This window comes from Dipodomys spectabilis, unplaced genomic scaffold, assembly GCF_019054845.1.
Source record: "Dipodomys spectabilis isolate Male_0828 unplaced genomic scaffold, ASM1905484v1 ptg000261l, whole genome shotgun sequence".
Taxonomy (NCBI): Eukaryota; Metazoa; Chordata; class Mammalia; order Rodentia; family Heteromyidae; genus Dipodomys; species Dipodomys spectabilis.
Window position 1 is genome coordinate 102,446 of NW_024870938.1, and position 23,058 is coordinate 125,503.

At 53.1% G+C, this 23,058-nt stretch overlaps 2 protein-coding genes across 2 annotated transcripts in view; both read right to left on the reverse strand.

The window, feature by feature from the left end:
- Positions 1-812: 812 nt before the first annotated feature.
- Mterf4 (mitochondrial transcription termination factor 4) lies at positions 813-7,347 on the reverse strand. The gene is made up of 4 exons (XM_042699663.1): positions 7,298-7,347; positions 3,937-4,429; positions 2,080-2,264; positions 813-1,385 (listed from the first exon to the last, which is right to left on the reverse strand). The coding sequence occupies exons 1-4, from the start codon at positions 7,316-7,318 to the stop codon at positions 1,059-1,061; spliced, it is 1,026 nt and encodes a 341-aa protein (XP_042555597.1). The 5' UTR covers positions 7,319-7,347; the 3' UTR covers positions 813-1,058.
- Positions 7,348-10,099: 2,752 nt separating this feature from the next.
- The window catches only part of Pask (PAS domain containing serine/threonine kinase), a 32,411-nt gene continuing 19,452 nt past the window's right edge, over positions 10,100-23,058 (reverse strand). The window contains exons 10-17 of the mRNA XM_042699664.1: positions 22,843-23,024; positions 21,990-22,157; positions 19,135-19,260; positions 18,882-19,016; positions 15,106-15,305; positions 13,102-13,235; positions 10,986-11,132; positions 10,100-10,508 (exon numbers count right to left, since the gene is read on the reverse strand). Of these exons, the coding sequence (XP_042555598.1) occupies positions 10,366-10,508; positions 10,986-11,132; positions 13,102-13,235; positions 15,106-15,305; positions 18,882-19,016; positions 19,135-19,260; positions 21,990-22,157; positions 22,843-23,024 (1,235 nt within the window). The 3' untranslated portion in view covers positions 10,100-10,365. The remainder of the gene's footprint in view (positions 10,509-10,985; positions 11,133-13,101; positions 13,236-15,105; positions 15,306-18,881; positions 19,017-19,134; positions 19,261-21,989; positions 22,158-22,842; positions 23,025-23,058) is intronic.

Consider the following 23,058-nt stretch of genomic DNA (forward strand, 5'->3'; position numbering starts at 1 on the left):
GGTAGAGAGTACATTTCTTTTTGGCCAATGTCCCCTTTCCCCTAGCTCTCTTCTAATAACAACAAAATTTTTTTTTTCCAATTTCAACAAGCACATCTGAATTTTGGTTCTATCACCAAAAATGCATCCTGCAGCACTGACCCTCCACTGGCTCTGCCTCTGCCCCAGAGCTCACCCGATCCGAGCCCTCTACATGTTCTTCACACTGCCATATTCCCCAAAGTGATCAGCACCCTGTGGGACAAGCCAGGATCAGATACAGGCATGCGCTCTTCCCTCTGGTCCACAGAAGCTACCATTGTCATGGTGGGGGCTGACATCAGAGCCCTCCTCTTAGCCCATTAGGGATGAGTGCTGGCACACTAGCAGCACAGGCTACCAGGCCAGAGATGCCAGGCCTGGAAATGGCCACCAGCCAGAAGTGGGCATGAAAGCTAACTGGTTGAACAGAAGTGTTAATGCCACTACTTTGCCCACCTCAAGAAGACATGTGGAAGCAGCACACACATGGCAGTCACTGCCTTCTTCCTCTGCAGACACCGAATGCAGTCAGGAGGCAGTGAGTCTGTGGGGTTTTAAAAAACATGAGGGTATTTGTGGAAAGCCTGCTCCTTGTTTAAAAAAACAAACCAAGTGCTATGAGCAGTGAAGCGCCATACTGCCCGCTCGTGATTTCTGATCTTTCTCACTACAAGGAGAGACAAGTGACTCTTGCGCCGACAGCACCGTCCTCACCGGCCCCCCACCCCCCACTGTGTGGAATCAGACAAACATGCTTCAACAGAGAGAAAAATAAACCATTATTTGGACACATTGAGTACCCTGGTTTTTAACTGCTCTTTTATTTAGGATGGAGCAGGGCCTCATACACAACCCAACAACTGATCGTACCGAAACAGCCCCTACTTGGTTATGGAGCTCCATCCCAAGATAATTCATAACTTTTTCATCAAAAAAAGGGTCAGCAAGAAATTCTTGAGAAGATCCAAGGGAAGCTTGCGAAAGCTCTAAGATGAGAATGTTCTTTGACATCCCTGGGCCTTTTCACTCAGTCCCCGTCACAGCAGCTCCGTATCTTCCTCCTCCTCATCAGATGTGCCGCTCTCAGACTCCTCCTGCTCCTCCCGGGTCAAGAGCTTTTTAAAAACCTCAAACTCCTCAGCAGTAGAACAGGCTGTCCTGGCCAAAAACTCAGCTTCTGAAACTCTGAAGATGTCCTTGAGAAAAGGGTTAGCAATCTGTGTTTGCCCCTTTTTATCAGGGGTTTGGTACCGTCCCAGACGTTCCAAGAAAATGTGTCTCTGCTTGATTTTGCTTATTGAGTACTGCAAGAATTCAGTCTTTACTATGTCCAGATGCTTAATTCCCATCCTAAAATAAGCATACTGGAAGACACAAACACATTTAAAAATCCTACTACAGAATCTTCAAATCTACATAACAATCCATAAAAAGAAAAAACAAAACCTGAGTTATACAAAAGCATTTGAAGAGAGATACTTCACTAATAAGGGCATAATACCCATTCTATGTTATCAACATTTAGATGACAGCAGTAGTTTTCAAAGCATTTTCAAATTCATACTGAGAAAAATACATGCAGCACAATTTAAATAAAGGAGCAAGAAGAAGAAGTTATGTTTTTCTTGAGATGGGAAAGAAAACCAAGAATCTGAGGAAAACAGATGAAAGTATGAAGATAATATCTAGGAATTTAACTCAAGGCGTTGTAATTGTTACTAAAATGTTAGGATAATATTACATTTTCAATGCCAACAGGTAAAAAATACATTCTAAGGACAGCATGTTTTTTATGTGTTAGCTATTTTTAAATAAGTTTTAGCTATGTTAAAATTAGCTACTTCAGAGCCCCTACTTGTACACTAAAGAATGGGACCAATGGAAGGAAAGCTATGGAGCAGCTTTGATCTGTCAGAACCAGGCTATGCTTCTGGGATAGTGTGTGTGGAGAAACACAGCTGTGCATTCATGACTCACAGGCACCTTACCACTTGGTGGACCTTACTCTACTTGAAAACTGTAAAAACCTGCCTAACCACCATTATCAGTCATTCTCACCTGGAATTTGTATTCCAGTTCATTGGGGCACTCCCGAAGAACATTGGGGCACCTGTACAAAATCTCAGTGACTTGCTGCACTGGGAACAGGCACTTCTCCTTGAGGACCTGGACGACACCATCAATAACCCGACGGTGCATGGTGAAGATCTCAGGGCAGCCATAAAGCACTTTTTGTAGTTTTCCTGCAGAACATTATGAAAAGGCAAAGACATAACTTCAAGATATCCCAGAAACCCAAGGGCTACTGTGCATCTGCGCATGACCGAAGCCAGCATTAAAACAATGAACAAGGACCCTTTCACTCACAGAATCAGCTCAATTCCAGATGCTTCTTCCACAAACACCTCTCTCCAACCAGCCCACCCTACTTCCTGCCTTTTTTGGTCCTTCTATCTGAGGTGCAACTTCATATTCTAGGACTTCTCCTGTCCTTACTAGAAAATAATCTCACAGAAATCAGTCAGTAGATAGGAGCTTCCAACAGCAAGGCTTTGGGGTGCTATTCCCTTCTGTAAGAAGACATTCATGACCAACACTGACAAGACCGAGGAGCCTGACCTCATGAAAAGGCATCCCGCTGGGCGTCGGTGGCTCACACCTGTCTGTCATCCTGGCTACTCAGGAGGCTGATATCTGTGGATCACGGTTCAAAGCCAGCCCAAAGCCAGCCCGGGCAGGAAACTCCGTGAGACTCTTATCTTCAATAAACCACTAGAAAACCAGAAGTGGTGCTATGGCTCAAGTGGTAGAGCACCTGCCTTGAGCTGTAAAGCTGAGGGACAGTGCCCAGGCCCAGAGTTCAAGCCCCATGACCGACAAAAAAAAAAAAAAAAGAAGGAAAAGACGGACTGGGAAGGTGGCTCAGCGGTAGAGCTCTTGCCTTGCATGCCTGAGGCCCTGGGTTCAATTCCTCAGCACCACATAAGCAAAAAGAAAAAAGCCGGAAGTGGCGCTGTGGCTCAAGTGGTAGAATGCTAGCCTTGAGCTGAAGAGCTGAGGGACAGTGCCCAGGCCCAGAGTTCAGGCCCCACGATCGGATCCCCCCCCCCCCCCCCCCAGTGTGTGAGAAGTGAATTTAGGAACTTGGCCTCTATCTTCATCTCTTAACCTGCTGCTAAATTTGGGTCATTAATAGCCATAACATGTTCAGTATTACGTTTGAGCTTTTAGATTACACTATGAGATAATCAGTTATGGGAAATACACATAGCAATCTAGAATTGTACGATATAGTGGTCTTCAAACCTCCCCTCCCTCACCTGCCAAAAGCAATTCTTATCAGGAAGAGTCAATAATGAAAATTACTAGTAGTGGGGTTCCTCTGGCTGAATGAAGAGGCTCATGAGACCTTCATGGTCCCCATTCCCCTTCTCCAGAAAGAGACATAACTTTAGGTGTCCTGGAAGTGTGAAAAATGTTGAAGGGGAACAACTAGAGGGAGGCCACTCTAACAGCTCTCTTGGCTAGGTTTCTCGGGTTCTATAGTAAATAAAAACACTGGGCTGGCACTGAATTTGGCATGGTGCCCTTTATATCACACAAGGCACCAAGACCATGTCAAGTTGGTTTTCAGATCAGGTGTTCTCCTATGCTACCATCACACGCCATCACTACCAAATGAACACAGACAGTGTGCCCCTACCATTCCAGGAGCTAGACACTTAGTGTCCAGGTTCTGGCCTTCTTTTCCAGTCCCAAGTTCCCCACATCCCTCCTCCTGCAGAGGACCTATCACACATCCTCTTCTAAGTCACTGACTTCTCAGAAAACTTCCTGAGCCTACCAGTCCTTAGGCTATTCTTTCCCCGAGTCAGATTCCTCTAAACATTACATAAAATGTGCATCCCACTGTACCTTCTCCCAAGCCAAGCTTTCGCAGATAACTAGAGCGTTTCTTCATTTGCGCTTTAGGCAGTTTCAGTAACTGAGGACATCTCTTCAAGGCTACACATACAGGCTCTGGATTCACACCCAGGAGAATAAATTCTGAAATGATGTCCAGCAGCTGTCTGTGGTTGGCATCTGGCTGTATACTGAGCAATTCATTAATGTGGGTGTCAGTGAAACCCATGTCATGCAGAGAGCTAATGACTACCTCAAGTCCCAAGGACCCTTGCTCCAGGTCCACCTTCTCAGGAAGCTTCTGAACCAGATGTGTCCTGCATGTTGGCTCTTGCACACAGTTTTTGGGTCCAACAAAAGATAATCCCTTAAGCTTCCCTCCCTGGGAGGCTGTAGTCAGTTTACATGACAAAGCAACAGTCTTCCTTTTCTGCTCTCCAAGAACAGGAGTCCACTTAGCCAAACCAAACAAGGTAAGTGGGAATACGTGGTGCCAGTCAAGGACCTAGAAGACACAGGACCAAAAGAAAATCAACTCCATCCTAGAATAATGAATGTCACAAGATCTCTGAACCAGGATATTTGGCGCTTTTGTTCCACACAAACATGAGCTTTATATAGGCACTCTGAGAAAATGCAAAAGCCGACCTTGAAGGAAATTCATATACAGAAAACAAAATCTACAAAAGGCCCCCATAAAAAACAAGTTTTGTTGCAAATCAAGACATCAAAGTCAGAAGGGTACTGCTAGCTTTAAGTGGAGGCAGGATAGACTAGGGAAAATGAGGCATGTTGAATGGAAGTATATTTAGAAACACAGAAGCACTATCTTGTTTTAGCCCTTACATTCCTTTATAAGCTGCAGCATTAACACAAGGGAAAGAGCAAGAGAGGCTTTCTCCATCTGACCTTGCCTGCTAGCCCCACCAAACAATTAACTGTGCTCTAAAAACTGAAAAAGGACACAATTAAAAACAAACAAACATTCTGGGCACCGGTGGCTCACACCTGTAATCCTAGCTATTCAGGAGGCTGAGGTTTGAGGATCGCAGTTCAAAGCCAGCCCAGACACAAAAGTCCATGAGACTCTTATCTCCAATAAACCACCAGAAAACTGGAAGTGGTGCTGTGGCTCAAGTGGTAGAGCGCTCGCCTTGAGCTGAAGAGCTCAGGGGTAGTTCCAAGTCTCACAACTAACAAAATAAATAAAGGGCAGAAAAGGAGAGACACAGGGTAAACAAATGCAGCAAAGGTACTCACTGGACATTATGTTGAAAATGAACTATAAGGAGGCTGCAATATAAGAAATGTACTCATTATCTTGCTCATGTAATTGTAACCCCTCTTGTACAGTATTTTCACAACAACAACAAAAAAGAAAATGAACTATACAACTTGTGGATGAGGGAAAAATTGGGAGAGCACAAGGGAGGAGGTGACATTGTCCAAAAAGAAATGTACTCTTTCACCTGACTTATGTACAGCACCTTTACAATAAAAAAATTTTAATTCAAAATAAAATATATGGCAGAATAGTCCTCCCTAAAACGGATGCCCAAACATAATGGTCATCTATTTCAAGTATAGGGCAGTCTCAGAGATTCCGGGCCCAAGTGTTAAAAGTGTAACACCAAGAGTCATTAAGAGCAAAGACGAGACCACCAGACCTTGCCTTTATCAAGTAAGTACCCGAGGTCAAAGGCCTCTGCCAGTCTGCTTGTTTAACCACAGCGCATAGTCCGGAAGGGACCCGTCAGAGTCCCTACTTCACCAACCCTCGCCTGCATGGGGTGATGGGGGACCAAGCTGCAACCGCAGGCCGGGGGGCGGGAGGGGGAGCTGGCAACGTCCGGCGGACCCCGCGGGACCGGGGTCGCCCGGGTGCACGGTCCACGTTCCTGCTATGGGCAGAACGTTCTGGGGGGGACAGTGAGTCTGTGGCGCAGCCCGAGCGCAGCTGGGCTCGGTCCCGTCCCCCTCCCCGGTGGGGTCCCGGAGGCAGCGACGCGCGCGAGGCCCAGGGTCCGCGTCGCCCGAGGCCGGCGCGGGGAAGACCGCGTGCCAGCCCGCCGCCCGCCGGGCCCGCCCCCTCCGCCTCAGCCGCCGCCCGCCCGCCGGGCCCGCCCCCTCCGCCTCAGCCGCCGCCCGCCGGGCCCGCCCCCTCCGCCTCAGCCGCCGCCCGCCGGGCCCGCCCCCTCCGCCTCAGCCGCCGCCCGCCGGGCCCGCCCCCTCCGCCTCAGCCGCCCGCCCGCCCCCTCCGCCTCAGCCGCCCGCCGGGCCCGCCCCCTCCGCCTCAGCCGCCGCCCGCCCCCTCCGCCTCAGCCGCCGCCCGCCCCCTCCGCCTCAGCCGCCGCCCGCCCCCTCCGCCTCAGCCGCCCGCCGGGCCCGCCCCCTCCGCCTCAGCCGCCGCCCGCCCCCTCCGCCTCAGCCGCCCGCCGGGCCCGCCCCCTCCGCCTCAGCCGCCGCCCGCCCCCTCCGCCTCAGCCGCCCGCCGGGCCCGCCCCCTCCGCCTCAGCCGCCGCCCGCCCCCTCCGCCTCAGCCGCCGCCCGCCCCCTCCGCCTCAGCCGCCGCCCGCCCCCTCCGCCTCAGCCGCCGCCCGCCCCCTCCCTCCGCCTCAGCCGCCCGCCGGGCCCGCTCCCTCCGCCTCAGCCGCCGCCCGCCGGGCCCGCTCCCTCCGCCTCAGCCGCCGCCCGCCCGCCGGGCCCGCTCCCTCCGCCTCAGCCGCCCGCCGGGCCCGCCCCCTCCGCCTCAGCCGCCGCCCGCCGGGCCCGCCCCCTCCGCCTCAGCCGCCGCCCGCCGGGCCCGCCCCCTCCGCCTCAGCCGCCCGCCGGGCCCGCCCCCTCCGCCTCAGCCGCCCGCCGGGCCCGCCCCCTCCGCCTCAGCCGCCGCCCGCCCCCTCCGCCTCAGCCGCCCGCCGGGCCCGCCCCCTCCGCCTCAGCCGCCGCCCGCCCCCTCCGCCTCAGCCGCCCGCCGGGCCCGCCCCCTCCGCCTCAGCCGCCCGCCGGGCCCGCTCCCTCCGCCTCAGCCGCCCGCCCCGGGTCTCACCGCCCGCTCCCTCCGCCCCCTCCGCCTCAGCCGCCCGCCGGGCCCGCCCCCTCCGCCTCAGCCGCCCGCCCCGGGTCTCACCGCCCGCTCCCTCCGCCTCAGCCGCCCGCCCCGGGTCTCACCGCCCGCTCCCTCCGCCTCAGCCGCCCGCCCCGGGTCTCACCGCCCGCTCCCTCCGCCTCAGCCGCCCGCCCCGGGTCTCACTGCCCGCTCCCGCCGCCTCAGCCGCCCGCCCCGGGTCTCACCGCCCGCTCCCGCCGCCTCAGCCGCCCGCCCCGGGTCTCACCGCCCGCTCCCGCCGCCTCAGCCGCCCATCCCGGGTCTCACCCGCCTGCCCAGTGCCAACATCGCGCGCGAGCGGATTCTCCCACGGCGGCGCCGGAAGCAGCGCTGCTCTTGGCCCGTCACTTCCGGCGCCCGCGCAGACCCGGGCACGCGTTCCGCCGCCTCAGCCCTCGGCTCACGGCTCCGCGGCTCGCTTTCTCGCGTCCTCGGCGCTTGCCTCCCACGACGCTCGCGTGGGGCGCGGAGGCGGGCGGGAGGGGGTCCGCGGCCTGGGTGTCCACCCTCCCCGCCGTTCTTCGCACGCGGCCCGAGGACAGGGCCGACCGGGGCCGAGGCGTGCCCCGCCGGGGCCTGGCGCCCGCGTCCTCCCTGGGGGGCGGGAAGGGCGGGACTTGCCCGCTGTTAGCCCGCGCCGGGCGCCGACCCTGCTCACGAGGGAGCGGTGAGCGGCCGCGCCGGCCACTGCCGGGGAGGGGGGCGGTGTGGACGGGAGCCTGGCGCTGCGGGGAGGGCCCGGTGTGGACGGGAGCCTGGCGCTGCGGGGAGGGGGGCGGTGTGGACGGGAGCCTGGCGCTGCGGGGAGGGGAGCGGTGTGGACGGGAGCCTGGCGCTGCGGGGAGGGGGGCGGTGTGGACGGGAGCCTGGCGCTGCGGGGAGGGGAGCGGTGTGGACGGGAGCCTGGCGCTGCGGGGAGGGGAGCGGTGTGGACGGGAGCCTGGCGCTGCGGGGAGGGCCCGGTGTGGACGGGAGCCTGGCGCTGCGGGGAGGGCCCGGTGTGGACGGGAGCCTGGCGCTGCGGGGAGGGCCCGGTGTGGACGGGAGCCTGGCGCTGCGGGGAGGGCCCGGTGTGGACGGGAGCCTGGCGCTGCGGGGAGGGCCCGGTGTGGACGGGAGCCTGGCGCTGCGGGGAGGGGGGGGTGTGGACGGGAGCCTGGCGCTGCGGGGAGGGTCCGGTGTGGACGGGAGCCTGGCGCTGCGGGGAGGGGGGCGGTGTGGACGGGAGCCTGGCGCTGCGGGGAGGGGGGCGGTGTGGACGGGAGCCTGGCGCTGCGGGGAGGGGGGCGGTGTGGACGGGAGCCTGGCGCTGCGGGGAGGGGGGCGGTGTGGACGGGAGCCTGGCGCTGCGGGGAGGGGGGCGGTGTGGACGGGAGCCTGGCGCTGCGGGCCGACACCCACGGCGCAGCTACTGGTTGGCGGCGCAGCTACTGGTTGGCGGGAGGAGGGGAGCAGACCGGAGAGCTCCCCAGTTACCGGCCTCACGTTGGCTTTGCAGCCTGCCCCCATCCGGTCCACACCCTTGGACCCAGATTGTCCCCGGCTCTCGGTTATTTAAACTTGTAGCTAATGTCTGTACCCTCCACGGGACCAAATAGCAGCTAGAATATTGTCTTCCACGGCACGCATTTTTCCTGCCCTTTGCCATGTGTCTTTGGGCATCAGGTGCCCATCCTGACAGGTGGGACTCTTGGGAGCTTGGGGATGGGGTCTAAAATTCCAGTTTCAGTTATGTAATCTTAATATGTATTCATTCATGGACCTGACACTTTAAAGATAGTTATGAATAAAAGGATAGACCGAGAAAGTTGCCTAGATCAAACTACTTGAAAGTCACAACTTATATGTATTTTTTCTTGCTTTATCAACTCTAAACTGAGTAAAAGGATTTGATGATGATGGTGGTGGTGGGTGGGTGTGTGGCAGAACTGAAGCTTGGCTTTATTTTTCTTGGTTATAGGGCTTGAACTCAGGGCCTGGGCACTGTCCCTGAGCTTTCTAGCTCAAAGACCAGCACTCTACCACTTTGAGCCACTTCACCACTTCCAGTTTCTGGTGGTTTATTGGAGATAAAGAGTGACACTTTTCTGCCTAGTCTGGCTTTGACCTCAACCCTCAGATCTCAGCCTCACAAGTATCTAGGATCACAAGGTGAGCCACTGGTGCCCAGTAAAGGTTTACTTCTTGCATGGATATGTTTAACACCAAGTTAGTGTTAAAAGTACTTAAATCTATTTCTGCAGTAGTAGATTGCTTACTCATTAAAAACTTTTATTTTTGTCTAATAAATAGTGGAGCTGGGCACTGGGGGATCTTGCCCACCATCCCAGTTACTCAGGAGGCTGAGATCTGAGGATCATGGTTCAAAATCAGCCCAGGCAAGAAAGTCTGTGACACTTATCTCCAGTGAACTACCCCCCCCCCCCCCAAAAAAAAGCCAGAAGTGAAGATGTGGCTCAAGTGGTAGAATGCTAACCATGAGCAAAGAAGTTTGAGGATAGCGCCCAGGAACCGAGTTCAGGCCCCAGGACTGGCACCAAAGAAACAGTGTTCCTTGGAGAACTGGAACCCTCACACAGTCACACAGGTAGGCCTGGAGCCCTCAGCCTCCATCAGTTTGTCAGCCTAGACTGGCCGACACACATCAGATGACTAGCGTATGTTCAGGCCCTGCCCTGAACAGTTCTGAATGGAGAAGAGAGGTACTGGGAACACTAGTCACACTGTCCCGTCTTCTATGCACTCAGCTTCAGAGCCCAGGGCCTGCTCCTGCCAGGACCCTCTGCTGGGTGGATCTCCAGTCTGACCCAAGTTGAACTACACAGTTGTGACAAGTAATACACACATGGAATAATAAGTTCCTGCGTCTCAGACCCAGCATGGTGGCACAGCTCATTCAGGCCCTATCTGGTTATTGTTAACAAAAAAGCATTCAAGGGGATATCCTGGCTCTTCAGGCTAACCGGTTCTACAGATCCTATACATCTACTGTTCAGATGAGCCTATGCCAGGTCACTGGGAAAGAAAGCTACGTGTACAAGATAACACTCCTCATACCTTTCTGAGCTCTCAAGTGAAGCCCTTTAATAGTACAAAGTAATTGAACACGAACACCAGAATGTTTTTCCAGGATCACAATTATGAATTCCAAGTCTATTTTATACACTTAAAAAATATAGCATCACCAGCTTTTATTCCAGCCCTTAAAAAACTTGCACGTGGGTGTTTTGATGGTGAATTGGGCCCCATGCTTGAGAGTTACTTTCTTTGGATGGGAGGGGCCTAAAATCCACGTGATTGTCCACTCTGAGTAGAGAACAAGGGGAGCCTTGGGTTCAGCCAACAGGCGGAGAGGGTTCCTCAGGCCCCAGGCTGTGCTGACCGCCAGAGGGCGCCCTGGGCAGCCCTGCATCACGAGGCCCTTGGCTAGGGCTCCTGCATCCCACCTCCAGACTTGGGGTGCATAGGTGGTGAGGCTCTAATAGATGAAGAAGATACATTGCATACTAACAACACAGTATTCTAATACTTCTTCCTCCCTGAAAGTCCGAGGGACAGAGTTACTAGGCAGCTTCAGAGATACCCTACCCTCCTCTGCCCACCATGTTTGCCATGTTCTAAGTGCACAGCCTGCTATAGTGCTAGTACAAGCCTTAGCCCAGAGTTATCAATCCCAGTTTGGTGCCACTGCTCTGAGCAGTGGTTCTAGCTTAGAGCCAGGAACCTTCTGGGAGAAGACACGCCCTATTCCCACCCCTGCCCCAAAGCATCAACTCAGTGTCTGGGGCCTTTGGCTGTCTAACTAAGGCTCACAGCTATACTGAATCCTGGGTTCTCTGCACAGAATCTCCTTGCCAGCCACAGGCTCTGGCACTCAAGTCCAGGAGGGCATCCTGGGCACCTCCAACCCCGGGAAAAAGGAGGCAGACAGGGGGGAAGCTGTGAACTGCCTCACCTGGCTTGCTGATCCGACACACCTCTTCCCACGTGTAGTCAGCCAGGTTCACAGGCTGTGTCAACCACGGGTCTTGCACCAGCTTCTCCAGAGTGGTGCGCTTCTCAGGGGCAGGCTGCAACAGCCCAGACACGAGGTTCATGAGCTCTGAGGACACAGAGAACAGAGGTGGATCCAGGCTGGGGCAACAGGGGGCAAACCTCAGAACTTCAGACCCTGATCCCCACCACTACTGTCTCTGACAGAGTCGGAGGCCACAAGAGCCTCAGGCCAGGGCCTGTGGGAGGGTCCATTGCTTTGGAATGAATGCCTGCAGATGGAGATCCATCCTAACCGAAGTCAAACGGCCTGGAGCTCCCAAACCGGTCTTCCCAGTGAGCAGAGCAGCGAGCACTGGAGGATATGTCAGACGGGAGGGGAGGGGAGAGCTGTCAGGAGCATCTCTCCCTCAGCCAGGGGAGTGGAACGGGGAACACCTACCTCCCTGAACCACAGCACCTCAGCAATCTGGAGCTTACCCCAGCTCTGAGGCCCTCCCACCAGCTGACACACCTGCGTTATGCCCTGCCCCCTGGTGCATGTGCTGAAGCCATGGCCCCACAGGGGGAAAAGGGAGCCTTGGTCGTTGGGACTCAAGGAAAAGGTGCTGTCTACAAGCCAGGAAGGGCTGTCTCCAAGAACCGGACCTGCGCAGACCAGCAGGAGAGCACCGCCATGAGACTGCGATGGCAACTAAGCTGACCACAGCCGGAGCAGCACGGCCAAGGCCAACCCCGCCTCAGGAGGGCTGGCTGCCACTCTCACGGCTTCTAGCATGACTGCAGTGGAAGGACCAGATATCACTGAAGGCCCAGCTCCCAGCCAGCTGCTCCCCACAGCGTGGGCCCCTCCTAAGTACCCGCCACAGACTTTGGAAGCCTTTCTGGCCACTGAGCTCACATCCACCTCACTGTGCTGGTCCTCACTCCAGATCAAACCACAGCCAGGCCCATCTTTACACACTGCTCATGGGGCTATGTGTGACGGAGGCCCACAGGCTCCACATGAGATGCTGGGGTCAAGACCTCCACACACACACACACACCACTGCTCACCATGGGGTTCCAGACCACAGGCACCACCACCAGGTCCAGACAAGGTCACTTACCACTTCTGCCATGTCCACGATAAAAACTAAACTATCAACATGTTCTCAACCAGGCCTAGTGACTCATATCTACAATGCAAGTTACTCAGCATGCTGAGTTCAGCAGGACCATTTTTTGTTTTGGATAATCCTGGGGCTCAAACTCACTGTCCTTGAGCTTCTTTAGTTCAAGGCTAGCTAGTGTGCTACCACCTGAGCCACTGGAGCTAAGAGTCTCAAGGACTTTCCTGCCCTGGCTGACTTTGACCCTTGATCCTCAGATTTCAGCTTCTTGAGTAGGATTACAGGCGTGAGCTACAGGCACCCGGCTGAGGATCACTGTTTAACGCCAGCTCGGGCAAAAGGTCCATGACCCCCCCTCCTCTCCCCACCTCCCGCCTCAACATAACATGGTGAACATCATCATCCCAGATTCTGAGGATCACGGCCCAAGGTGGACCACCCCGGGACTCTAATCCAAATAAAAGCAAAAAGGCCAGAGGTGTGGCAGTATAGCAAACATGAGGCTGAGTTCAAACCTTAGTACCATCCGTCCAAGAAAAAGATAGATTCAAGACATATTAAAATCATTCTTATGGCCAGGCGCTGGTGGCTCACGCCTGTAATCCTAGCTACTCAGGAGGCTGAGATCTGAGGATAACGGTTCAAAGCCAGCCCGGGCAGGAAAGACTGTGAGACTCCTATTTCCAATAACCACCAGAAAACTGGAAGTGGCGCTGTAGCTCAAGTGGTAGAGCGCTCGCCTTGAGCTGAAGAGCTGAGGGACAGCGCCCAGGCCCAGAGTTCAAGCCCCACGACCGACCAAAACAAAAACAAAAAAATCATTCTTATGTTCCAGTCAAAGCACAATTAAAAAGAAAGGCAAATGAGGTAAATGAGATAATTAGTATGAACAAAGTGAGAAGATGCAAATAAGAACTACCAGGTTCTCAGGACATTGGCATCTCTTGCCAACGGGCTCAGGCCCACCTTGGGACACCAGGTACGGGGGGCGCAAGGTGGCCTCCATGGTCTCTTCCACTTCACAGAAGGGGTTCTCCTCAAAGATCAGCGTATACAGGGTGACACCCAGAGACCACATCTCCAGCTCTGGCCCTCTGTAGCTACAAGGAAGAGAGAGCATTTCAGGGCCTGTGACCTCAGCATGAAGCTCACAACTCAGTCCTGGGGTGAGTACCGGGGCCCTTCACTGGAGAGCTGGTGCCCACGAAGTCCACACATGCAGAGAGGCGCCTGGGCCGCTCAGGGAACCACGTGGCCTGGAGAGGCCTTCCGGGAGGAGGGAGGGCAGAAGAGCCGTAACAGGGTGGTGTGCTCCACAGAAAAGCCACATGGCCACAGGCAGGGAAGTTCACAGTCAACACTGGAGTGCTGAGAAACACAGAAGGACAAATTGTGGCACTATCCACGGGGGCGGCAGGGTGGGGAACGCCAGGAGCTGGGCCGGCGGGAGGACAGGGGGAGGAGAGAAGGCAGACTAAGCCATCCCAGGCAGGGCAGGCTGATTCGGCCAAAGGCTGTAGTCTGCTGACCCATCAAGCAGAAGGGCGCGTGTGTGAACAATGAGGAAGGAAGGTGCTCCAGAGGTGAGATCTGGGTCAGATTCTGACAGGATGTGGGAAGGACAAAGGGTTGGTCCAGGCCCTGAGACAGGAAAGGAGAGGCAGTGGGGCAGAGGGGAGAGGGCTGGGTTGCTGGCCTAGGCTGGGGCCTCCACCTTGCACTGGCAGCCTCATGGCCACGTGTCCTGTAGGACAGCTACTACTGAGCTCCAGGGCAACCAACTCAGATCTGAAAAGCAGCTCTACCCCTGCACATCTGTGGTCCCCGCATGGTGGCTTGAACACACATGGAGGCTCCAGAGGGGAGGCTTCTCTGCGCTCCCCATACCCTGCGGCTGGTAAAAGGCCCACAGCACTGCTGCTGGGCAGCGAGGCCCGCCGAGCACTGCTGGCAGGAACAGGCCGCTGAGGCTGAGAGCGGCCACGTTCTGGGAATGGACTCAAGCTTCGGAGGTGTAAGTGCCCTGAGCAGACCCTGCCTGAGCTCTGGTCACTCCCCTCCCGGTGCTGGGGTTCCCACACAAACCCAAGACAGGGCAGGGGACAGCAGTGTCTGCCAGCAACACTCTAGACTCAGATCCGACTCCAACAGGGCCTATTATGTGTGTCCAGGGACACTGTCACTCTGATAATTCACTGCCCTCCTGAAACACACCCCAGCAGCACTTCGAACAACTGTGCAGGTGGTAGAGGAAGACATGGGGGTCTGAGTCTGAGTAAAGTAATTTGGCTCGGAGATGCCCTGGCTGGCACGTACAGCAGGAGCCGCTGTCTGTAGTTTCCCCTCAGGCTAGGCAAACACATTGGCAACAACATTTCTTGCAGTTTTTCCCCAAGGTGCAGCCCTGTCTGGGCCAGGTTCCTCTGCCCACAGCACACCAAGTGCAGGGAAGCCAGGCTGGCTCACATCCCTGGAGGCTGTTCCCTCCAGCATCATCAGAAGCACTTAGCCTGGGCTCGGAGCAAGGCTGAGAAGCTTCAGATGAGGGTGGGTCTCTGGCTGAGGGGCAGTGGCACCTCTACAAGGCCTCCGCAGTCACATGACTCTTTCAGTCAGTGCTGTTTCTCCTGGCGCCAGCACAAGACTTTATGGAAATCAGTACTCTTACCATCCAAATAAAGCTAGCTAAAGAAGACTTGAACACTCCTGCCTTTGCAGAACCTCTAGTTTATCTTTTGTTTTTTAAACTTTCTATGATGTCTAACTCCACAGATACACAGAATTTGATGAAACCACCCTATCCATTCCCCAGCTTCCTCTCACCAAGCTGACTCTGCCTGACTATTGGCCACTCAATCTCCAAACATGACCCTTCATCACTCAACACAGAGGCACAGATGACGCCACACGGGCCGTGGCTCAAGGGGGCAGCAGGAAGAGGCAGTGCTGCTGTGAACGTGGGGTACGTACGGATTCCCCATGAGAACTTCGGGGGCACAGTACTCGATCGTTCCACAGAAAGTATAAAACAATTTGCCCCTTTCCAAGTAGGCAGCTGAGCCGAAGTCGATGAGCTTGATGGTGAAGTCCTCGGCGATGACAATGTTCTCATCCTTGATATCGCGATGAATGATGCCCTGTGCACGCAGGTACCCCACGGCGGACACCAACTGCAACACAGGCCAGAGGGGCTTCAAAATGCAACTCACATGAAGCATGCTTTTGAAATAAGTGCGAGCAAGACAATAATTAACAACAAAGAAAAGCCACGTGTTCTGTAGTTCATCACCTGTAGTCCATCCCCGTAGATGCTAGAAATGTGGTTCAGTGCCAGCAGGGGGCAGAGCTGTTCTGGGCAGCAGCGTCACTATGTGGGCACAGGTGGGCCAGAAAGTGGCAGCACAAACAGGGGACATGAGTTTCCTCTTGCTACTGCTGAAACCCACCTGGCCCAGAACCCTCACAAGACAGGCCACAAAGCAGGCACTGGGAGCAGTGGCAAGCGAGAGTGGCCCCACGCGGGCACTGCGCTGATGCCTTCAGCTCATGAGAAGGGGAAGCACATTGTTTAGGGTCCGGTGGCAGTTTGGGGTACAGGGGCTCCTGCTGCAGGGCTTCAGCAGCAACTCCAAGAGCAGCCTGGTATGTCCACCGTCCCTCCCCAACCAGCAGGCCCGTGATGGGCAGAGTAAGCAGCAATCTGGGAGTGGACTGTACCGTGCTGAGTGTACACGATCCCACTCCAGAGTGTCACCATAACGAAGGCCCTCTCGCTCAGCTCTGCTTCTCCAGTGGGAGAAGTCCAACAAATGAGCCTACTATCCAGTTCAGGGGTCTGGCATGATCGAAATCCAGACATCAGCTGTACCTATCATCTTAGTAGCTAATCTTCCTGATCTCTAGAGACAACTGGGTTGTTGTTTTTTTTTTTCTTTGTTGTTGTTGTTTTTGGTCAGTCATGGGGCTTGAACTCTAGGCCTGGGCGCTGTCCCTCAGCTCTTCAGCTCAAGGCCAGTGCTCTACCACTTGAGCCACAGTGCTACTTCCAGTTTTCTGGCGGTTAATTGAAGACCCATGGACTTTCCTGCCCTGGCTAGCTTTGAACCACGATCCTCAGATCTCAGATTACAGGCGTGAGCCACCAGCAGCCAGCTTGCAGACTATCTTATGAATGAATATCTTTGAATAAGAAGCAATAGTTAGCCGGGCACTGGTGGCTCACGCCTGTAATCCTAGCTACTCAGGAGGCTGAGATCTGAGGATTGCGGTTCAAAGCCAGCCCGGGTAGGAAAGACTGTGAGACTCTTATCTCCAATAAACCACCAGAAAACCGGAAGTGGCGCTGTAGCTCAAGTGGTAGAGCACTCGCCTTGAGCTGAAGAGCTGAGGGGCAGCGCCCAGGCCCAGAGTTCAAGCTCCACGACTGACCAAAAAAAAAAAAAAAGAAGCAATAGTTAATGATGGTCCAACCAAGCCTGGTCAATTTGCTTTCATTTCATAAATAAATGTACACTTACAAATGCATGCCTACAAACGTACACATGCATTTTATTTATTTATTTATTTTTATTTTATTTTTTCCAATTGTGGGGCCTGAACTCTGGGCCTGGGCGCTGTCCCTCAGCTCAAGGCTAGCACTTTACCACTTGAACCACAGCACCACTTCCAGCCTTTTCTGCTTATGTGGTACTGAGGAATCGAACCCAGGGCCTCATGCATACAAGGCAAGCGCTCTGCCACTTAACTACCTTCCCAGCCCACACATGCATTTTAGTATGCATGTTTATGCACACATGAACACACCCATATGGGTGCATATGTAATACATGTGCATACCTGTGCACTCATGCACAGGTACATAAACTCACAGAAACATGCAAGTATGAAAGTCTAATGGACACATACATATTTGTCACCAAGTCGGTAGACAAAAGGTACATTTTGGGGAAGACATGGTTTTCTATGCAAGTCAGGCTGGCCTTGACCTTGAGATTCTCTTGCCTCAGTCTCCTGAGTGCTGGGATTATAGTACCACATCTGGCCAGAAATCCCCTTCTACCTAGAACAAAGAAAGCCTCACTAAATCTTACGAACTACAGTCCAGCCTGGAAGAGAAGTTGTAAGTGCTGCTGCCCCAGTGCCCATCTCTCAGTCGGTCCACAGGGGCTGCTGCCTGGATAGCAGAGTTGTTCAGGCTCTAGCCCATCACTGAGCAGCCCAGTGGATCTGGAGCTAAAAAGAATACTCTTAACTGGTACTATTTATACATGATAACACATGCATATAAAATTATATACAAATAATAGATATACTCTATGTATGTATGAGCCAGAAGTACTTTTTTGTTGTTTGTTTGAGGTTTTTCTTGGTTGCGGGACTTGAACTCAGGGCCTGGGCACTGGTCCTGAGTAAGCTCTTTCACTCAAAGCTAGCACTCTACCACTTTGCACCAGCTCCAGTTCCAGTTTTCTGGAGGTTAACTGGAGGTAAGAGTCTCACAGACTTTCTTGCCTGGGCTGGCTTTCAACTGTGATCCTCTGATCCCAGCCTCCTAAGTAGTTAGGATTACAGGTGTGAGCCACCAGTGCCCAGCCCAAAATTACTTTTTGCAGGCCCCAGGATTAATAACTGACTTAGAAACTTTTAAAAGGTGACTCTAATGTTCCCTCATGAAATTCCAACACAGACAGAGGTGACTTTTTTTTAATAACCATGAGGTCTGAAACTCATATATAGATGCCAAAGAAACTCAATTTCAGAAATCCAATAACTTTGGGGAATTTATCATAAGAAACAGGGGTTTATGGGAGCTATCACAAGGAATCAAGTCATTCCCAAGAAGTAATCATCCCCACAGCCTCTTGCTGTATTTTCCTTCCTTCTTGGAGCAAGGAGCAGCCCAGTGTGGAAGCTCCATCCTGTGATTCAAAACAAAGATTACAGTGTCTGGTCTCCTCTCCCTTATAGCTTCAAGTTTTGCTAATTGCTTGCTCTTCTATTAAAATAACAAATGCATAACGCCAATACATATCTAAATAGGAAATTTACTACAAAATAGGACTGCCCAAATCCCATTCTTTGCTGATTAACTAACAGCACTCAGAATGTGCAGGCCACAGTCTGTGTGCATGTCTCAGAGGTTCTCTGAGTTGACCCTAACAGCCTTCTAAGTAGAGATAAGGAATTTTTACTGGAGATTACAGACAAGGTCTCACAGCTGGTGGGAATAAGAATTCAGATGAAAGGCACAGGGCTTACGGTCCAGTGTATGGCTTTGTTGGTTAATACTGGTGACTGTATGAATAGTGTGTGTACAGAAACTTTAATCACTGGGCTGGGAAGGTGGCTCAGTGGTTAGAGCGCTTGCCTTGCATGCCTGAGGCTCTGGGTTCGATTCCTTAGCACCACATAAGCAAAAAGAAAAAAGCCAGAAGTGGCGCTGTGGCTCAAGTGGTAGAGCGCTAGCCTTGAGCTGAAGAGCTGAGGGACAGCGCCCAGGCCCAGAGTTCAGGCCTCACGACCGGACCCCCCCCCCCAAAAAAAAGAAACTTTAATCATTAACCAGGGAAGGTATCTGGCCTTTTCCCTCCCTCCAACCTTACTTTCTCTACTTTAGCCCCAGAATTCTCTTCTCAAAGCTGACTGCCAGATCGGCTCACACACAGAACCGACTATGTGTCACTGGCCACCAGGGGCCCAAGCAGCCAGACCTACCCCCACCCCCCACGGCTCTGGTCTATTCTCACCTGTCGGAAGATGTAGCTTGCCAGGGGCTCGTCCAGGTTAGGATGGTGGTCAATGAAAGCAAAGAGGTCCAGGCCAGATCCATGCTTCTCCATCACAAGCTGGAAGAACCCTTGGTTTTCAAATACATCCAGTACCTGGAAGAAGACAACACTGAGCTCCACTCTGCTGAAACTGTTTCATCAACAAACAGAAATTTTACATGAGCAGTGTTACACAGGGTATGGTACTGCTGAACAGGGAATCAACATCTACCTTGATGATGTTGACGTGCTCTACCCTGGATAGAATGGCAATCTCTAAAGTAACTCTTCCAAGTTTGGGGTCCTCAATCCAACAATCCTCTAAAACCTTCTCCTTCTTAATAAACTTTACCACCACCTACAAGAGAAAAGAAGGGTAAACATAACTGAACCATTTCTCTAGCACCCTGTTACACTCAGTGCTACCACAGGCTTGTGCTGGCAGACATAGCCTCTGCATTATCTCCCCTGGTCCCCAGGACAATGAAGAAGCAGCATTAACCCCTGCAGAACAATGAAATAGAAACACTAACAAAGAGTGCCCTAAGAAGAGTTCCAGACAGTATCACATGCACGCCTGGAAGGCTGGGGATCCCAGGAGGGGCTGAGGAGTCACAGCCAGTGCTGGAAAAGAAAAAAAGCCCCAAAGATCTTAAGGCAGGTGTTCCCCACAGAAAACGCCACAGCACCCCAATGTTTGAGTACTGCATGTTCTAACCAAGAGAATGAAATAAGAAGCTTTAGAAGTAGAGAAAAAAATTTAAAACTGTCACCATAAGACTTGTGTCAGCACTACCCCGGAGCAAGCTGAGTGGACACTCTAGCCCTGAGAAACACAGCACCACACACAGGAAATGCAGGTCAGTTACAACTGTCAGGGGAGAAAGCGTCCACCCCTCAAGAAAGAGGTGCTGCAGATCACACAAGATAGCCTCGTCACTCAGCGGACTCTGGCTGCAGTGTGATAATGTGCAGGAAGGAGGTAGGTGGCAGCGTGAGCAGGCCTGCCCTGTGCACCTCCGTGAGGGGTGTGCCCTGTTTCCAGGAGCTGATGGTCCTGGGGAGATAAGATTCTTACCTACAAGAAGGAAAACTGCAAGTGGAGCTGTGGCTCAAAGTGGTAAAATGCTAGCCTAGAGCAAAAAAGCTCAGGGACAACACCTAGGCCCTGAGTACAAGCCCCATAATTGACCAAACAAAAAAAAAATCAACTCCATAAGCCAGAAAAAAGCTTAAATTAACTTATAAAAATAGCAAGAAAGAAATTAAAAGAAAATGCTGGATGCTGGTGGCTCAAGCCTATAATCCTAGCTATGCAGGAAGCTGAGATCGCAGTTTGAAGCCAGCTTGGGCAGGAAAGTCTGTGAGACTTTTATCTCCAATTAACCACCAGAAAGCCAGAGTAAAGCTGTGGCTCAAGTGGTAGCATTCTAGCCTTGAATAAAAGAAGTTCAGGGACAGTGCCCAGGCCCTGAGTTCAAGTCCAAGGACCAGCAAAAAAAAAAAAGGAACTTTGATAAGTAAAATAGGCAATTCTTTGCCAAAACTAGCAAATAAAAAAAAAAAAAAAAGAATAAAAAAAAAAAAAAAGAATTAAGATGGTCAAGGGACAAATCAATGGACAAAATCTGCATGTCCAGACATGCTACTCAAACTGTTCATCCTCAGGCCTCAAATAACACTGACATCAAAAACAAAAATCCAACATAAATTCATATAAATATGAATGAAAAAAGCACACTTTAAGTAAATCAGCTAACCCATGCCAGAATCACATGAAAAGAATATTATAGGAACTTGTGCTGTGGCTCAAGTGGTAGAGCGCTTGCCTTAGCTGAAGAGCTGAGGGACAGCGCCCAGGCCCAGATTTCAAGCCCTATGACCAACAAAATAAATAAATTAAAAAAAAAAAAGAACTGGGCGCTGGTGGCTCACGCCTGTAATCCTAGCTACTCAGGAAGCTGAGATCTGGAGGCTGAGATCTGAGGATCCCGGCTCAAAGCCAGCCTGGGCAGGAAAGTCCGTGAGACTTTTATCTCCAATAAACCACTTGAAAACCGTAAGTGGTGCTGTGGCTCAATCGGTAGAGAGCTTGCCTTGAGCTGAAGAGTGTGGGGACAGTGCCCAAACCCAGAGTTCAAGCCCCACAACCGACCGAAAAAAAAAAATATTACATACAACCAAGGACCATATGTAAGGAAGTTGACAGGTATCACCCATCATGTTACTGAAAGGAGACAATCATTGTCATCAACGATGGGAGAACATCCAGACCACCTGACAGAACTTAACACTCATGCTTAAAAACAAATAAAAATTAAACGAATGGACTAAAATTAAACCTAACATCTTCAAATAAAAGATACCAATTGGAAAACGAAGGGGCGCGGTGGCAGATGGGAGCCAGGGCCCGGGGCGGCCTGCCTCTTGTAGAACAGCGCTGGGCCACCAGGACAGGGGGCCAGGAGTAAAGGCGATGAGAAGCAGCCACAGCCGCCATGCTGAGGAATAGTTAAAAATGACGTGCCAGGAAGACGGTGATGCCTAACTCTAACTCCGACCCGGATCTTTGCTATGTCCCAGCAACAAGGGATCAGAAAGCTGTGGGGGCAGGGTAACAGTGCTCTGTGCAAGGAGGGACATGGTTGAGTACCACTTCAACTCAATTCCAGAAACACAGGACGCCTAAGTCAAGAGGGTGGTGTGGGAGGGGAAGCTAAGTCCTAATGCATGCAGATGGGATGAAGGGCCTCCGAGATGCTGAGGGAACCTACCAGGATGACTGAGAGGAGCAGCCTGAGTTACAAACACGAGGGAGCCCCGTGCCACGTGGGCAGGTGATGCCATCGCAGCCCTGAGCTGGCCAGTGCCCAGAAGCCCGCTAGGAGCAAGGTCTAAGTAGGAAACAACAGGACTGTCACCTCGATGTCAACATGTACACTGCCAGAAGCACCCTCCTTTCAAAACCACCACAGGCCAGGCTGTGTGCTTGGTCTGCACAGGGGATTCCTCGGTCCCACTAAAAACCCCCAATTCTGAGAGCAGAAGACCCTGGGCTGGCGCCCTTCCCTCCCAGAGCCACAGCACCTCTTTGTTTTGCTCCTTATCCATGGCGGTCCACACAAAGCCGAAGGCCCCGCTCCCAAGCGGACTGAGGGTGTGGTACTTGTGGGAGTACTCGCCCTCACAGGCCGCCAGCCCCTCCAGCTCTGCAGGCATTGGAGGCTCCTCAAACCAAGGCTTGGTTCTGAGCACCTGTGAATGTGAAGGAAGGGGCTGGAGCGTCCCAGGCCACTCCTCCAAGGACAGGCGGCATCGCCCAGTCTCAGTGCTCGGCACTGTGTCCGCACTGTCCAAGCTTCTCACCCTCACCTGGGGCCATCCAGGCAGCCTTGGCCCATCAATCCAACTGTGTCACACAGGTTTTATATCCCAAGGCACACATGGGGCATCCCCAGATTTAAAGTCCTGTACGTGTGCCAGGGAATGGAGAGTCACCCTGTGATCCTAGCTACTCAGGAGGCTAAGATCTGAGGATCACATTTCAAAGGCAGCCTGAGCAGAAAAGTCTGTGACTCCAATTAACCACCAAAAAAAATGGGAGGGAGGGAGAGGGAAAAGGAGAGGGAGATGGGGAGGGAGAAGGAGGAGAGGGAGAGGGGGAGGGAAAAGGGCAGGGGGAGGGGGAGGGGGAGGACATGTAGGGAAGGAGTAGAGGGAGTGAAGGAAGAAGAAAGGGGGAGGGGAGAGGGAGGAAGGGGAAGGGAAAGCCCTATCTCTACTTTATACTTACATAGGGTATCAGAGGGCAATTTAAAAAGCCACAAATGGACCAACACCCACCCATCCCAAAAGACATGCAGCAAGACAGCCATGCCAACTCCAAGTCTGAAGCACAATGAACAGCAAATACAGGACTGAGCTGACAGCAGGGACCAACCTCTCCAGGGCTGGATGGGGAGATATCATGGATGGAGTGGGTGGAGCCAGGCAGACTGGCAAGGAGCAGGCGGGTCCTGGTGGCAGAATCCTGGTGGCTATGCAGGAGGTCCTTCACCAGCCAGCAGCAGAACAGGGTTGCAGAGCCCTGGAGCTCCACCCGCTTCACTTCAAACTGAATACCTGGAGGGTGACAGGGCGAGGAGGCAGGGCAGAG